This window comes from Entelurus aequoreus, linkage group LG01, assembly GCF_033978785.1.
Source record: "Entelurus aequoreus isolate RoL-2023_Sb linkage group LG01, RoL_Eaeq_v1.1, whole genome shotgun sequence".
Taxonomy (NCBI): Eukaryota; Metazoa; Chordata; class Actinopteri; order Syngnathiformes; family Syngnathidae; genus Entelurus; species Entelurus aequoreus.
In genome coordinates this window covers 21,382,043-21,400,641 of record NC_084731.1, presented here as the reverse complement: position 1 = coordinate 21,400,641, position 18,599 = coordinate 21,382,043, and the positions used below count along the sequence as shown (strand labels likewise).

Below are 18,599 nucleotides of genomic sequence, written 5' to 3'. Positions count from 1 at the left end.
GTCGCACCCCCGGGCCAAACTATGAAAAAAACTGTGACTTATAGTCCGAAAAATACGGTACCTTGAAGGTAGAAAAGCGCTATACAAGTATGACCCATTTACCACTTATCAAAATTGCCAAAATGTTGAGCTTTTTCTTTTAAATCTAAAATTGCGACTGTTATTGAGTAAAATTACAACTTACCGTATTTCCTTGAATTGGCGCAGGGAATATAGTATTCGCACGTCTAGAATTACTGCCGGGTCAAACTCGTTTCTCAAAATAATTAACGCATGCTTGGCCTTATCGCCGGTTTATTATTGAAGCTGGATCAAATTCGTTTCGCAAAATATTAATTTTATTATCGCATGTCTATAATTTTCACCGGGTCAAACTCGTTTCGCAAAATATTTAGCATATGGCTAGAACTTCCACCGGGTCAAATTCGTTACGTCACGAGTGACGCATCTGTCCTCATTTTCAAAATGGAGGAAGCTGCTTTCAGTAGTTTACAATCGCACAAAGGAAAAAAGATAAAGAGCTATTCAGTAGGATTTAAGGTCCAAGCTATTGAATACCGGTACAGTATGCTACAGAGAACAGTAAGCAGCTATGTTTTATTAATATACCGTAGCTGCGTGTGTGAAATACTGTATAAGTCATTAAATGACTCCCGCCTCCTGGTGGTAGAGGGCGCTGCTGCGCTAGTGATCCTTCTTGCGACTTCCGGTACTGCAGAAGAAGTGAACACATGCAGCAAGAGATTTTTTTTTCTTCCTTTTAACAAGGAGGATTACATACCGGTATCTAAAATAAAACAGTTTTCTAAACTGGACTTTCAATGGAAGCAGGAGGTAATAATTAAAGGAATATCTCCATCGAGACAGAGACTTTTAAAACGGAAAAAAGAAAATAATGAAGACTTCTATAAACAAGTTATCGATGCTTTTGGTCAGAAGGAGCTGCAAATTGACTCCATTTATAAGTACAGGTAAGACCATAATAACGTTTTTTTTTTTAATTAAATGTGCTTTTCATGATGGTATGCTTACATCACACTCAAAGCGCACGCCTAAATTTTATGGATTCCTTTTGGTAAACGCCGGAGTGAGAAGAGGTTTTAAAATAATTACCGCATGCACGGCCATCCCGCCGGTTTCCGGTAAACGCAGGTGTGACAGGAGGTTTTAAATTAATTAACGCCCCTGCGGCTATTCAAGGAAATACGGTATATCATAACACTGCACAAATGTTCAGTTTTTCTTGTAACATTTTGACTTGCGTTGAGTAAAACGACGACTTCAATTATAATACTGCCAACATTATAGGATTGTCTTGTGAAATTCCGATTATTATTGTAATTTTGCCAACATTTTACAGTTTTCTTATAAAACTGTGACTTTTGACGAGTAAAATTACGACTCTTTTCATAAGGGGACGGCGTGACGCGGTTGGGAGAGTGGCCGTGCTAGCAACCTAAGGGTTCCTGGTTCAATCCCCACCTTCTACCAACCTCGTCACGTCCATCGTGTCCTTGAGCAAGACACTTCACCCTTGCTCCTGATGGGTTGTGGTTAGTGCCTTGCATGGCAGCTCCCGCCATCAGTGTGTGAATGTGTGTGTGAATGGGTGAATGTGGAAATACTGTCAAAGTGCTTTGAGCATCTGGAAGGTAGAAAATCGCTTTACAAGTACAACCCATTCACCATTTATCAAAATTGCCAAAATGTTGAGCTTTTTTTTTAATCTAAAATTGCGACTGTTATTGAGTAAAATTACAACTTTTATCATAATACTGCACAAATGTTCAGTTTTTCTTGTAACAATTTGACTTGCGTTGAATAAAATTACGACTTCTATTATAATGCTGCCAAGATTGTAAGTTTTTCTTTTGAAATTGTGACCTTTTTCTTGTGAAATTGTGACCATTTTCTTGTGAAATTGTGACCTTTTTCTTGTGAAATTCCAACTCATTTTTCACAACAGGCTTTTTTATAATGACATAATTTGTATATATTATTAATGTTGTAAATACAAATATATCTAGAAAGGGTGGTCCTAAAGAAATAGGCATTTTTCGGAGATCTCAAGAAGGTGACAAGTACAAGAATGTGTGTGTGTGTGTGTGGGGGGGGGGGGTCTATTACAGCTCCTTTAAAGCGAAGTGATTCAAGTCCAGACCTGTGCAACAATAGCAGCTGTCCCTCCCCGCAGTGAGTCAGTCGGAGGTGGCATGTTTAAAGTAAATATGAAACACTGAGCATTTAGCCTTTCCACTCTATTTGCCGCATTTGTGTTTTCGCTCCCACACATTTCAAGTACAAAATCCACTCCAGGGTTGACCTCAGAATAAAAAGCCATTCACATTAGTGATTTTATTTTATTTTTTTTATTTTTTTTTTACGTCTATGTGCAGGTTGAATCCTTAAACATGCAATTGCATTAGTGCCATCTTTTGGATGTGGAGAGAATTGCAACAGTCTGTTCATGCTAGACTTGTTTTTCCTGACTGTAGTTTTTTTCCCCCTATTTTTCTAGATGTACCGAAGTTTCCAAAAGAAACTCTTGATCCAGTTGTGGTGGAGGAAGGTCAGCCGTTTGTCTTAAACTGTGACCCACCCAAAGGAATACCCCCTTTCCAGATCTACTGGATGACTATCAGTGAGTGATACCTCTTATTGTGTCTACAAAGGACTTCTACTTTGTTTGTTGCCCCATTTCCGTCTTTAATATTACTCTTATAAGACACTCGGGACTATAGTGCTGACTGCAGTATTGAGTGGCGCTTCGAAGTATGCAGCTTGTAAAGGTGACTATTTGGGTGTTATTTCATGTCTAGAGGGCTTTCTTAACGTTAAAAACCCTGTTTGGAAAATCGTCAACAGTTTTTTGGGCTCTAGAAATGAAAATGTTCAATTTATGATTTATAATTTCTACTTCGTGAAAATGTATTTACAAACCCTGTTTCCATATGAGTCTGGAAATTGTGTTAGATGTAAATATAAACGGAATACAATGATGTGCAAATCCTTTTTAACCCATATTCAATTGAATGCACAACAAAGACAAGATATTTGATGTTAAAACTCATAAACTTTTTTTTTTTTTTGCAAATTATAATTAACTTAGAATTTCATGGCTGCAACACGTGCCAAAGTAGTTGTGAAAGGGCATGTTCACCACTGTGTTACATCACCTTTTCTTTTAACAACACTCAATAAACTATTGGGAACTGAGGAAACTAATTGTTGAAGCTTTGAAAGTGGAATTTATTTATCAGTTTGAACAACAAATATGTTGTCTTTGTAGCATATTCAACTGAATATGGGTTGAAAATGATTTGCAAATCATTGTATTCCGTTTATATTTACACTACCGTTCAAAAGTTTGGGGTAACATTGAAATGTCCTTATTTTTGAAGGAAAAGCACTGTACTTTTCAATGAAGATAACTTTAAACTAGTCTTAACTTTAAAGAAATACACTCTATACATTGCTAATGTGGTAAATGACTATTCTAGCTGCAAATGTCTGGTTTTTGGTGCAATATCTACATAGGTGTATAGAGGCCCATTTCCAGCTACTATCACTCCAGTGTTCTAATGGTACAATGTGTTTGCTCATTGGCTCAGAAGGCTAATTGATGATTAGAAAACCCTTGTGCAATCATGTTCACACATCTGAAAACAGTTTAGCTTGTTACAGAAGCTACAAAACTGACCTTCCTTTGAGCAGATTGAGTTTCTGGAGCATCACATTTGTGGGGTCAATTAAACGCTCAAAATGGCCGGAAAAAGAGAACTTTCATCTGAAACTCGACAGTCTATTCTTGTTCTTAGAAATGAAAGCTATTCCACAAAATTGTTTGGGTGACCCCAAACTTTTGAACGGTAGTGTACATTTAACACAATTTCCTAACTCATATGGAAACGGGGTTTGTACGACGGCTAGCGATAAATTAGGTATTACCATATTTTCCGGACCATTGGGCGCACCGGATTATAAGGCGCATTGCCGGTCTATTTGCATACAAAAGGCGTCATCTCCCCGTCAACTTCGTTGTAACTCCTACTTAACTTTCGCCTGTTCCACCAGACACACCAATAAGCTCGTTTATAGATGTACAATAAAACTCCTCATAGGAAGTTGCCATTTGTTGTATTTGTTATAACTTTGTGACATGATACAATGCACATTAATGAACATATAGAATATAAATGTGACAGATTGTAGCCAAAGGCTGGTTTGCATCTGCAGTCTGCTGTGCATCTCATTGCAAAGAAACAAGCCCAGGGCTCCCACTAATTCAGCGTTATAGTGAGTTGTATTTTTCATGCATTTATTTTTTGCTGTTATTTATCTGGCAAAAGCCGGTCCCTGAAAACAATGCCTACATTAAACCGGACCGTGGTGCAAAGAAGGTTGGGGACCACTGCTTTAGACAACATAACTTTAGAGAAAATGTTCGGCTACAATATAAACAAAATAGTACAATTGTTTCAGACAGTGTTTTTCAACCTTTTTTTGAGTCAAGGCACATTTTTTGCGTTGAAAAAATCCGGAGGCACACCACCAGCAGAAATCTTTAAAAAACGAAACTCAGTTGACAGTAAAAAGTCGTTGTCGCAATTGTTGGATATGACTTTAAACCATAACCAATCATGTATCAATATAGCTCTTGTCTCAAAGTAAGTGTACTGTCACGCCCTGTCACATCTTATTTTGACTTGTTTGCTGTTTTCCTGTGTGTAGTGTTTTAGTTCTTGTCTTGCACTCCTATTTTGGTGGCTTTTTCCTCTTTTTTTTGGTATTTTCCTGTAGCAGTTCCATGTCTTCCTTTGAGCGATATTTCCCGCATCTACTTTGTTTTAGCAATCAATAATATTTCAGTTGTTTTTAATCCTTTTTTGTGGGATCATTGTTGATTGTCATGTCATGTACGGATCTACATTGTGGACGCCGTCTTTACTCCACAGTAAGTCTTTGCTGTCGTCCAGCATTCTGTTTTTGTTTACATTGTAGCCAGTTCAGTTTTAGTTTCGTTCTGCATAGCCTTCCCTAAGCGTCAATGCCTTTTCTTAGGGGCACTCACCTTTTGTTTATTTTTGGTTTAAGCATTAGCCACCTTTTTACCTGCACCTTGCCTCCCGCTGTTTCCGACATCTACAAAGCAATTAGCTACCGGCTGCCACCTACCGATATGGAAGAGTATTACACGGTTACTCTGCCGAGCTCTAGACAGCACCGACACTCAACAACAACACATCATTTGCAGACTAGAATTACTGGTTTGCAAAAAAAGTTTTTAACCCAAATAGGTGAAATTAGATCATCTCCCACGGCACACCAGACTGTATCTCACCACACACTAGTGTGCCGTGGCACAGTGGTTGAAAAACACTGGTTTAAAGGCCTACTGAAACCCACTACTACCGACCACGCAGTCTAAAAGTTTATATATCAATGATGAAATCTTAACATTGCACTACATGACAATACGGCCGGGTTAAATTATAAAGTGCAATTTTAAATTTCCCGGGGAACTTCTGGTTGAAAACGTCTTTGTATGATGACGTTTGCGCGTGACGTCAATGGTTGAAACGGAAGTATTTGGACACATTGTATCCCAATACAAAATAGCTCTGTTTTCATCGCAAAATTCCACAGTATTCTGGACATCTGTGTTGGTGAATCTTTTGCAATTTGTTTAATGAACAATGGAGACTGCAAAGAAGAAAGCTGTAGGTGGGATCGGTGTATTAGCGGCTGGCTGCAGCCACACAACCAGGAGGACTTAGTTGGATAGCAGACGCGCTATCCGACGCTAGCCGCCGACCGCATCGATGATCAGGTGAAGTCCTTCGTCGCACCGTCGTTCGCTGGAACGCAGGTGAGCACGGGTGTTGATGAGCAGATGAGGACTGGCTGGCGTAGTTGGAGCGCTAATGTTTTTATCATAGCTCTGACGAGGTCCCGTAGCTAAGTTAGCTTCAATGGCGTCGTTAGCAACAGCATTGCTAGGCTTTGACAGGCGGCACAGCATTAACCGTGTGGTTACAGGTCCAGTGTTTGGTTTGGTGTCTCCTGATAGTAGTATTGTTGATCTTCTGTCTATCCTTCCAGTCAGGGGCTTATTTCTTTTGTTTCTATCTGCATTTGAGCACGATGCTATCGTATTTAGCTCCGTAGCTAAAGTGCTTCACCTATGTATTGTCGTGGGGAAAAAAGTCACTGTGAATGTCCATTTTGCGTTCTCGACTCTCATTTTCAAGAGGATATAGTATCCGAGGTGGTTTAAAATACAAATCCGTGATCCACAATAGAAAAAGGAGAAGGTGTGGAATCCAATGAGCCCTTTTACCTAAGTTACGGTCAGAGCGAAAAAAGATACGTCCTGCACTGCACTCTAGTCCTTCACTCTGACGTTCCTCATCCACAAATCTTTCATCCTCGCTCAAATTAATGGGGTAATCGTCACTTTCTCGGTCCGAATCGCTCTCGCTGCTGGTGTAAACAATGGGGAAATGTGAGGAGCCCTTCAACCTGCGACGTCACCCTACTTCCGGTACAGGCATCAGCGACCAAAAGTTGCGAACTTTATCATCGATGTTCTCTACTAAATACTTTCAGCAAAAATATGGCAATATCGCGAAATGATCAAGTATGACACATAGAATGGATCTGCTATCCCCGTTTAAATTTTTAAAAAATAATTTCAGTAGGCCTTTAAGACACACGGCCATGAATATGTCATTATGACGGCTTAGGAAGGGATGATTAATTAGCAATTAGCTCTATGGGCTTCAGAATGGATGTGGCCACAATGCTGCTAAACTGAACAGAAACTATTACAAAGGACATGTTGACACACTGCTGGATAAAAATTAAGCAGAGACAATGTACAGCAGGGGTCACCAACCTTTTTGAAACCAAGAGCTACTTCTTGGGTAGTGATTAATGCGAAGGGCTACCAGTTTGATACACACTTCAATAAATTGCCAGAAATAGCCAATTTGCTCAATTTACCTTTAACTCTATGTTATTATCAACAATTAATGATATTTACACTTAATTGAACGGTTTAAAAGAGCAGAAAACATGAAAAAAAAAAAGACAATTAAATTGTGTAACATAGTTTATCTTCAATTTCGACTCTTTAAAATTCAAAATTCAACCGAAAAAAAAGAAGAGAAAAACTAGCTAATTCGAATGTTTTTGAAAAAATTAAAAAAATAATTTATGGAATACATTAGTAATTTTTCCTGATTAAGATTAATTTTAGAATTTTGTTGACATGTTTTAAATAGGTTAAAATCCAATCTACACTTTGTTAGAATATATAACAAATTGGACCAAGCTATATTTCTAACAAAGACAAATCATTATTTCTTCTATATTTTCCACAACAAAAATTTTAAAAGACATTCAAAAGACTTTGAAATAAGATTTAAATTTGATTCTACAGATTTTCTAGATTTGCCAGAATAATTTTTTTGAAATTTAATCAAAATAAGTTTGAAGACATATTTCACAAATATTCTTTGTCGAAAAAACAGAAGCTAAAATGAAGAATTAAATTAACATTTTTGTATTCTTTACAATAAAAAAAAAAAAAATTACTTGAACATTGATTTAAATTGTCAGGAAAGAAGAGGAAGGAATTTAAAAGGTAAAAAGGTATATGTGTTTAAAAATCCTAAAATCATTTCTAAAGTTGTATTTTTTTCTCTAAAATTGTCTTTCTGAAAGTTATAAGAAGCAAAGTAAAAAAAAATTATGAAATTATTTAAACAAGTGAAGACCAAGTCTTTAAAATATTTTCTTGGATTTTCAAATTCTATTTGAGTTTTGTCTCTCTTAGAATTAAAATGTCGGGCAAAGCGAGACCAGCTTGCTAGTAAATAAATACAATTTAAAAAATAGAGGCAGCTCACTGGTAAGTGCTGCTATTTGAGATATTTTTAGAACAGGCCAGCGGGCTACTCATCTGGTCCTTACGGGCTACCTGGTGCCCGCGGGCACCACGTTGGTGACCCCTGATGTACAGTATAATTGTATCCATGAGGTAGTTCAGTTCATCAGTTCACCTGCATGATTACAAATAACAAACTACCAATCATATTGACTAATATTCTTGTGTGTGTTCAGACCTCCAACATATAGAACAGGATGAGAGGGTGTCCATGGGCTTGAACGGAGACCTGTACTTCTCTCACGCCGTGGAGAAGGACAGCAGGCGGGACTACTGCTGCTTCGCCGCCTTCCCAAGAATCCGAACCATAGTTCAGAAGACAGCCATGTCTGTCAACGTCAAGACAAGTAGGTTTCAACCTAGCGAAATTCCCTCCAAAAAAAAAAAAATGTTGGTAATTTCCATACTCCATATGTGTCATGGATGTGCATCTGCTTAGTGTTCATTGGTGTGCAATACGTTGTCATTTTATTTCATGCCGCCCTCCTGCATTTCAGAAAAAAGTCATAGCATGAGCCCTGAAATTGGTGAGTTTTCAGAGCACTTACATTTTTTTAAAATGTTGGTTGTGTTGCATGCATGAGCAGCTATATGCAGTGGTTGTCTATGTGTGTGTGTGAGTTGTGTTATTGTAAATATGTAAAACTCACAATATTGCTTTCTTCCTTGACTCATGCGCCAACCAGCCAATGCCATCCTGCAGAGAAGACCCTTGCTTATGACGCCCTCTGGTGTTAGATCAGAGAAACAGCTGGTCAAAGGAGAGGACTTGAAACTTGAGTGCATTCCTGAGGGATTGTGAGTCACAACACATGTTTACTTGCAACATTGACACTACTGTAGGGCTGGGCGATACGGCCTTTTATTAACATCTCAATATTTTTAGGCCATGTCACGATACACGATATATATCTCGATATTTTGCCTTAGCCTTTATGCATATAATCACAGCAGTATGATGATTCCATGTGTCTACATTAAAACATTATTTTTCATACTGCATCAATATATGCTCGTTTTGAACTTGCATGCAGAGAGGGAAATCACAACTAAGTAAATTGACCCAAACTGTATTTATTAAACAGTTATTAAGCAGTGGCACAAACATTCATGCCATTTCCAAAAACAGAAAGTGCAAGATTGTCAGAGACATTTTAAAACAAGCTATGAGTGCACTTTTGTGCATGATGTCACTAAGATGACACATCAAAACAACACTGAATTAAAGTGCACTTTATGTACAGAACGCCACTACAATAGTTAAAAACAAATAAAGTGCACTTTTGTGCATGATGTCACACAATATATTTCAATAATTGTCAAATAAAAATGAGCTGCATAATAGTAAATCAAATAGTGTATGTCCTTCGCTATTTGGTAGGTTCTTGCGGACGTCATCTCCTTCTGTTGTTGACTATTTTTCTAATGTGGAAATGGAAGACGCCAGGCTCAATTGGGTCAGTGCTGGTTGCTTCGGCATTTTCTTGGGTGTGGCACCGGCCGGAGATGTTGACATGCGGAGATTCAAGCACTCCTTATTCTCTAGCGTGTGACTTTTCAAATGATGCTACAAATTAGCAGTGGTGCTACTTTTTGTAGCAACGCTTTTGCCGCATACTTGACATATTACGGTTGTCTGTTCAACATCTTCCCGCTTGAAGTCAAACCACCGCCAGACGCTGGATTCTTCTTCCTCCATTTGTTACCAGATTGGCACCTTGTCTCTCTCGTATTACCACTCGCACGGTTCCGCTTGCACCACCTGCCACAGCTAACGTTACCCATGCCGCTACCTCTCTGCTCCGCGAGGGCGTATGACGTTGTAAGAAGGTATGTGACGTATGTAAGAAGGCGCGCTTGTTTTATGTCTCTGTGAGAAGGAGAGACAAGAAAGAGTGAGAAAGGCCTGTAGTGTAATGCCCGCAACTATAAAAGGAACTGCGTGAGAACGTATACCGTATTTTTCGGACTATAAGTCACAGTTTTTTTCATAGTTTGGCTGGGGGTGCGACTTATACTCAGGAGCGACTTATGTGTGAAATTATTAACACATTAGCGTAAAATATCAAATAATATTATTTAGCTCATTCACGTAAGAGACTAGACCAGGGGTCTCAAACACGCGGCCCGCGGGCCAATTGTGGCCCGGGAGACGTTATTTTGCGGCCCCCACCTTAATATGAAAGTTTAATGTTAGTGCGGCCCGCGAGTTTTAAATGAATGGCGCTTGACAGCTTTGTGTGCGGAGCTGAAGAAATCTACCAATCACGTTGTGGTATGAGGCTCTCGACAATATCGAGGGCGTGCCGTGATGGCACTGTCATCAGTGTCCTCTAGAATCTGTCACCGCATCATCTTTTTCTCCATACTAACAGCGTGCCAGCCCAGACACATGTTGTATGAGGCTTCTAGAGACACACGCAGGTTATTGCAAGACATACTTGAGGAACAGCCATACATTTCACACTGAGGGTGGTCATATTTTATTTTATTTATATTTTAACACTGTTACAAATATGCGCCACACTGTGAACCCACACCAAACAAGAATGACAAACACATTTCGGGAGAACATCCGCACCTAAACACAACATAAACACAACAGAACAAATACCCAGAATCCTTTGCAGCCCTAACTCTTCCGGGCTACAAAAACACCCCCGCTACCCCTAACCCCGCCCAACTCAACCCCCCCCATCTCCCGAATTCGGAGGTCTCAAGGTTGGCAAGTATGCATTGATGTCACTTGCGTAATGCAAGCAGAGAAACATTTTGCCGCTTTTCTATGACACACGCTCTTCCTTCCTCCCTCCCTGCCTCCCTCCCTCGCCCGCCTGCTCGCTCCCGCCCCCGTTGTAAACAGTCCGGGCGGGGAAGACGAGCACTCCGCCGAAGGAGCGAGCGACAATACAAAAGTGTGGTGCACTGGACCCCAGCGCTGATACAGACGTGGTGATGTTAACCCGTTCGGGGCTAATTGTGCTACCGTAACTGTAAACTCCACCCCCCACCCTCCTCCCGTTGGCTCCAGACAGAGACGATTTTTGATGCAATATTTCTTTCACAGGGGCACCCCGACGTGTCTTATTTCATTTCATTTCATTTTTATTTATCTCCTTCATTGATGTGCATCTTTGATCGATAGACAATTATACCTCAATTTTTAAATTATACATTTACACACCAATGCCTGAGAAGGAGCAGGATGAAGAAAAATCTTATATTTTTCTGCCCCCTTCAACATAGTACGTAGTCTTACTTAATGATATCATATAAACAAACAATTACATCCAAATATAACGAAAACAAACAAAAAAACACAAGAAGTGCAAAACTTCATGATGTACAAAAAGAACAAAAAAAACAAAATAAGTAGTATACACCTCACAGGATGATACAAAACAAATACAAAACTAGGCAAAAAATAAGTAAAATAATAAATATAAAGCAAAATGTAAACAGTTATGGCTGTCCATATGATCTCATTGTTCTGTCCTTATATATTTTTTCAATTGGAATATATTTTTACAATCTTTTATCTCTTGTAAAGAGAATTCCATAGTTTAACCCCCACCACTGATATACACATTTGTTTTAAAGTTGTCCTTGAATACTGATGTTTGAAATGACCTTTTCTTCTATGCTCTTCATTCTCAGAAGTGATGACAAACATTTTTTGTAAATTTGCTGGTAATGTTTTACTTTTAGCCTTAAACATGACACATAATGTCTGTAACTTTACTAGCTCCTGTAGTTTCAATAAACCCGAATTAATAAATAATATGTTAGTGTGTTTTAAGTAATCTACTTTATGAATAATCCTTATAGCTCTTTTCTGTAGTTGATACAGAGAAAGTTGCGTTGCACAAGGAATACAATTTGAAACGTCATTATACAACTAGACATGCTGAGGAGTATGCAAAATACTAGGGGAGTGAACCGGGTTGCAAATTTTAAAACCAGTCTACTGAGGCAACAAGATTTCGTCAAGAATTGAAATGACCTTTTCTTCTATGCTCTTCATTCTCAGAAGTGATGACAAACATTTTTTGTAAATTTGCTGGTAATGTTTTACTTTTAGCCTTAAACATGACACATAATGTCTGTAACTTTACTAGCTCCTGTAGTTTCAATAAACCCGAATTAATAAATAATATGTTAGTGTGTTTTAAGTAATCTACTTTATGAATAATCCTTATAGCTCTTTTCTGTAGTTGATACAGAGAAAGTTGCGTTGCACAAGGAATACAATTTGAAACGTCATTATACAACTAGACATGCTGAGGAGTATGCAAAATACTAGGGGAGTGAACCGGGTTGCAAATTTTAAAACCAGTCTACTGAGGCAACAAGATTTCGTCAAGAAAGCAAGCGAAAAGAGCGATGCAGCAGTCAAAGCTAGCTACATGGTGAGTGAGATGGTTGCTAGGGCGGGAAAGCCATTCAAAGGAGGTGAATTCATTAAAAAGTGCATGTTAGATTTTTTTTAAGAAATCTTTTCTTGCGGCCCAGCCTCACCCAGTTTCTGCATCCAGTGGCCCCCAGGTAAATTGAGTTTGAGACCCCTGGACTAGACGTATAAGATTTCATGGGATTTAGCGATTAGGAGTGACAGATTGTTTGGTAAACGTATAGCATGTTCTATATGTTATAGTTATTTGAATGACTCTTACCATAATATGTTACGTTAACATACCAGTCACGTTCTCAGTTGGTTATTTATGCCTCATATAACGTACACTTATTCAGCCTGTTGTTCACTTTTCTTTATTTATTTTAAATTGCCTTTCAAATGTCTCTATTCTTGGTGTTGGGTTTTATCAAATACATTTCCCCAAAAAATGCGACTTATACTCTAGTGCGACTTATATATGTTTTTTTTCCTTCTTTATTATGCATTTTCGGCCGGTGCGACTTATACTCCGGAGCGACCTATACTACGAAAAATACGGTACTCAAATATTCACGATATAGTCATTTGACAAACCCGCGATGTATCGAGTATACTCGATATATCGCCCAGCCCTACAATACTGTAACATTATACAGGCTTTTACCTATAACTAGGTGTAGCCATACGTAGAACAGAAAGTGCATCAATGGACAGAACATCTGTCTGAAGAAGTATATAACCATGTTTGTCTGTTTTTGTCATTTGTCTTCAAGTCCGACCCCACAGGTGGAGTGGGTCAAAATGGGTCACAAGCTCCCAAGTAAAGCCAAACTCGAGAGTCATGGAAAACTGCTGATTGTAACAAACGTGGAACAAGAAGATAGTGGCAAGTACATGTGCAAGGCAAAGAACAGACTCGGAGAAGTGGTCCATTACTTCACGGTAAACGTTGAAGGTAATTAAAATGCGCAATAGAACGTTATTGAGTGATCACTGCTGGTTCAAATCGTGGGTTAGCCTTTTCTGTAGTGGAGTTTGTGCTTGTGTGGGTTTTTGCTCCCTGATGCCTCCCACAGTACAAAAACATGTGTGTCCAGGTAACTGCAGACCTTAAATTGTCTAAAGAGATGTGAATAGTTGTGTATATATTTCCTGTGGTTATTTGGCAAATGGTCTAGAGCAATGGTCCCCAAACTATGACCCGCCAGCGTCCAAAATCCGAGTGCAAATTAAAAAAAACAACAATTATAATATATATATATATATATATATATATATATATATATATATATATATATATATATATATATATATATATATATATATATATATGGTAACACTTTAGTCACCATTAATTAGTTGCTTATTAAACTAACAAAAGTTATTTGGACACTAGGGGAACATATAAGGGTTAGGGTTAGGGTTAGGGTTGTAGTTAGGGTTAGGGTTATAGTTAGGGTTAGGGTTACTAATAAGCAATCATTATGAGGTTATTTAGGGAAGACTCTTAGTTAATGGCTAACTAGTTGTATAATAGAATAAGGCATTAATAAGTACTTAGTAATGAGTACTTAAGAGCCAATATGTTACTAATTTGCATGTTAATAAGCAACTAATTAATGGTGAATATGTGTTCCCTATACTAAAGTGTTACCATATATATATATATATATATATATATATATATATATATATATATATATATATATATATATATATATATAAATATATATATATATATATATATATATATATATATATATATATATATATATATATATATATATATATATATATATATATATATATATATATATATATATATATATGTGTGTGTGGGAAAAAAAATCTCCTGAGGATTGAGGTAAACCCCTCATGAAACAGGCCTGTAGAGATGAAATAGTCTTGTGATTTTTTTCCCACACATACATATTACGCTCTACCATGGTATCGAGCACAATTTTTTGGATAATCAAATTAAGACATATATATATATATATATATATATATATATATATATATATATATATATATATATATATATATAATATATATATATATATATATATATATATATATATATATATATATATGTATATATATATATATATATATATACAGTGTATATATATATATATATATATATATATATATATATATATATATATATATATATATATATATATATATGTTTTTTTGTTTTTTTTTCATTATTTCAAAAAATCTGTCTTTTTAATCCATTTTCTACTGCTTTTTACTCTCTGTGTCTCCTAGCCGCTCAGGCAAATCATCCATCCATCCATCCATTTTCTACTGCTTGTCACTTTCAGATTTGCAGGGGGTGCTGGAGCCTAAAATCAATTATCCACCCATCCATTTTCTACCGCTTGTCCCTTTTGGGTCTAAAAATGCATTTTCCCATCGATAACGTGACATCATCGGCAAAGTGCGCATTCTTTCAGTCAATTAGTGTGCGAGGAATGTATATATATATATATATATATATATATATATATATATATATATATATATATATATATATATATACTGTATATATATATAATAATACAGCCCGGCCCCCGGCCCGAGTCAAAAAGTTTGGGGACCCCTGGTCTAGAGTGTAGCTTGCTTCTCACGCAGTCAGCCTTGGGTAGGCTCCTGCTCACCCTTGAACCTAACTATGAAAAATGTAATAAAGCATCTAAAAATGTCAGATGATTAATTTTTGGAATTGGATTCATCACACTTTTGAATGATGATTATCATCCATCCATCCATTTTCTCTCGCTAGTTGCTCTTGGTATCATGACTAGTCAAATTAATCACACTTTTGAATTATGATTAATCATGATTAATCTCAGTATATTACTCGCTTGCATAATTTAAATTGACATTAAAAAATGCCTCAATATTTCGAGGTCATAGGAGCCAGAAATGTGTATACAAGGTCAAGTAGTGTTTTTGTGGGTGTGTATTCACAGAACACATGTCAGTAGAGGCGGGGTCTATAAAAGGTGTGTTGTTACCTGCATTTGGCGTGGCTAGAGGACAAAGTTGAGCTGAGTATCCATCATTTGTGTTGCCTGCTGTTAGATGCTATATTACGCGCTTGATAGGAGACTTTGGGCACTATTGAACGCTTTGCTAAGCACTTTTGAAAGCTTTGGACACGTCAACTACTTGCAGTCTACAGATGAACTAAACTAGTATCTTTTTTTACATTCTGCTACTTCCTCAAGTCATTCACAACATTGCACCCGGAATTGTGTGTGTGCTTTACTAGCGAAACCGAAAGCACTAGACCCAGCTTTTTACTTTCAATAAATGCAATGTTATTGTCCAAAATTAAAAAAAAATGCTTTACTTAAATGCTCGTAGTGTATTTACTAAAAAAAACTTGGTAACTGTGTCATCTGAAGGTCTATTTTGAACCAAAATTTGCCAGCGAGCACACCAGTCGGAGTCTCCTCACTTATCTTTGCAGGTAAACATCTGCGGTTAACGTAAAGTAGCATGTGCAATTAAAATTATGGTGTGATTATACATGATTAATGAACGTTTTTTTGTGTCCTAGTTTTCCTATGTTTTAGGGCCATTTCCTATGTTTACTTTCTAATTTACTGATTCCCGTTCTCCACACCTGCCTTCGTTTAGTGATTAGTGTCCCCACCTGCTGGCTCCATTAATCACGGCCCCTTCTATACCTGGTTTCGCCACTCACTTGGCGCGGGTACTTTGTTGGCCGTTGCTGACTGACTATGTTTTCTTTTTTTTTTTCATGCTATGCTAAGAGCTATGATTTAGCCTGTTACTTCACGTGCTTTCTACCAGCAACACGCTGTTTTGTGTTTTGCCTGTGTTTAAAATAAATGAGCATTTTACCTGCACGCCACTCCTCCCCCGGGAACACTACCATTCACTAATATGCGACCCAAACGTGATAGACAGCTGTATTAAAATACAATATATGCATACTAGAAGCATGTATAACAAAATGTATAAATATAATTGACAACCTACTATTTGTCAGAACAGTGACACATCTAGACTTTTGTAACATACTGCAAAGGCTCTTTACAACATAAAATACAGATTTTTTATTAAATACATGCGGCATCAAATTAAAATTTTGCATTTGACATACACACTAATTACAAAAATAAACTTAAATGACTTGCACATTCCGACATAGGAAAACATCTGACACAAAAAAAAATCAATACCCTTGGTATTCTCTGTTGTTCGTAGCTTTAGGTAATAATTTAATTCCACCACCATATTGGATTTTTTAATATATCACCAGGGAAATGCAGAACACAGGTGACAGCTTAACTCTATACTTTTTGTGTGTTTGGAACAGTACTTCATTCATCAACATGGGACAAACTTGATATATCTTTGAATTGTGCTGATGAAAGTATAATTAACCAACGTCCCTACTGGGCAGATCAACTGGGACACAACAATGCATTTCCACTTACCGTATTTTCCGGACTATAAGGCGCACTTAAAATTATTATTTTTCCTCAAAACTCGACAGTGCACCTTATAACCCGGTGCACCTAATGTATGGAATAATTATGGTTTTGCTTACCGACCTCAAAGCAATGTTATTTGGTACATGGTGTAATGATAGGAGTGACCAGTAGATGGCAGTCAAACATAAGAGCTATGTGTAGACTGCACTATGATGACAATATGACTCAAGTAAACAACACCAACATTTTATATGTTCCATTGAAAATATAGAACATTACACACGGCGCTCAAAAATCCATCAAAATGTTTTAGTACGACTTTGGTAAGCTATGAAGCCGCACCACTTGATGGATTGTCGGCGCATTAAACATACGAGTATTAGTATGGTGTGTGTATAAGGCGTTTTGTTTTGCCATTTCTAATATAACATAGTGTAAAGTTCTTACTTATATATGTCAGTGAACTCGCCATGAAAGCGCTAAAACATACCGGTGTAGTGAGTTTACATTATTCACCCAAGGAACTTTAGTTATTAGAGAGTTTCGGTCCGACGTTTTTTCACGGGACACATTGTTGTTGTTTACGGATGAGGGGATGCCGCTCCGTTATTGACTCAAGTAAAGTCTGAATGTCATTAAAACAGTTAGCTTCATCTTTTGACACTTCTTCCACTCCCGTCCTTGCACGCTACACCGCTACAACAAAGATGACAGGGAGAAGACGCTGTCGAAGTTGAGCCACGTAAATGAGACCGCCCACAAAACGGTGCATCCGGAAGCGACTGTCAGAAAGCGGCTTGAAGATGATCTGTAAAACATTTGAGACACTTGTGATTTAGGGCTATATAAATAAACATTGATTGATTGATTGATAATCTATGCAACATCTTGACCAAAGAACCACCATTACATGTTATGTAGACCACAAGGAAGTGGTGTCAATTTGGAAAAAAATATACATCTATAAGACTCCTTTAATGCGCCCTATAATCAGGTGCGCCTTATATATGAAAACAGATAGTCCATAGACCATTCATCGGCAGTGCGCCTTATAATCCGGAAAATACGGTACCTCAATAAGGAATTATTGTCAGGAAGACTATAAAGTATATTCACTTATTCATGTCCTTCATGTGGTTGTAAATTGTTAACAAATGTGAGACTAAAGATTCAGTAAAACCACATGATTATGTCCAATTTCTTTTTAAATATCCTCTGGCAAATGAATAACATCATTGCATATATATATATGTGTGTTATCTTTTTAAAGCACTGCATTCAGACAATGGAAACATTGCCTGCGTTTCCAATTAAAGCTTATGCTTATATTCCAATGAAGCGTTGGTACGAAATACATTCAGTTATTGTAACTGTTTAATGTCTAATGTCTCATGTCCTAATTGTGTCTTCCCAGAGCCTCCAGAGTGGGCATTTGAGCCTGAGAGTCAGCTCAGTATGATTGGCTCGGATGTGCTCATCAAGTGCTCAGCGACCGGGACTCCCCAGCCGACAATAACTTGGAGAGTGAACGGTCTGCCTCTGCATGGTTAGTCCCGCATGTTTTGGGTCTGAATTTGCAAATGATTGGCACATTTTCTTGTTTGTTTTGCTCTAAACGGCCGATAACCTAATGGATGGGAAGACATGCTCAGCGGATGGCGGGGATCGACTTTGTCATAGTAACCTCACACTCAGCTGTTGCAAACACAGAAATCTTGACATTGGGATCTCACTTCGGGGATACGAAGATGGTATCATAGCAACATGTTGTATCATC

General features: G+C 37.6%; 1 protein-coding gene across 7 annotated transcripts in view; it reads left to right on the top strand.

Moving 5' to 3' along the window:
* The window catches only part of chl1b (cell adhesion molecule L1-like b), a 225,820-nt gene that overhangs the window by 131,070 nt on the left and 76,151 nt on the right, over positions 1–18,599 (top strand). For 5 of the 7 annotated variants that reach the window (XM_062045690.1, XM_062045671.1, XM_062045716.1 and 2 more), the window contains 6 exons: positions 2,519–2,641; positions 8,128–8,298; positions 8,449–8,478; positions 8,638–8,749; positions 13,118–13,299; positions 18,237–18,368. In XM_062045690.1, coding sequence (XP_061901674.1) covers positions 2,519–2,641; positions 8,128–8,298; positions 8,449–8,478; positions 8,638–8,749; positions 13,118–13,299; positions 18,237–18,368 — 750 coding nt within the window. The remainder of the gene's footprint in view (positions 1–2,518; positions 2,642–8,127; positions 8,299–8,448; positions 8,479–8,637; positions 8,750–13,117; positions 13,300–18,236; positions 18,369–18,599) is intronic. The other 2 variants (XM_062045707.1, XM_062045698.1) reach the window with 1 other exon arrangement.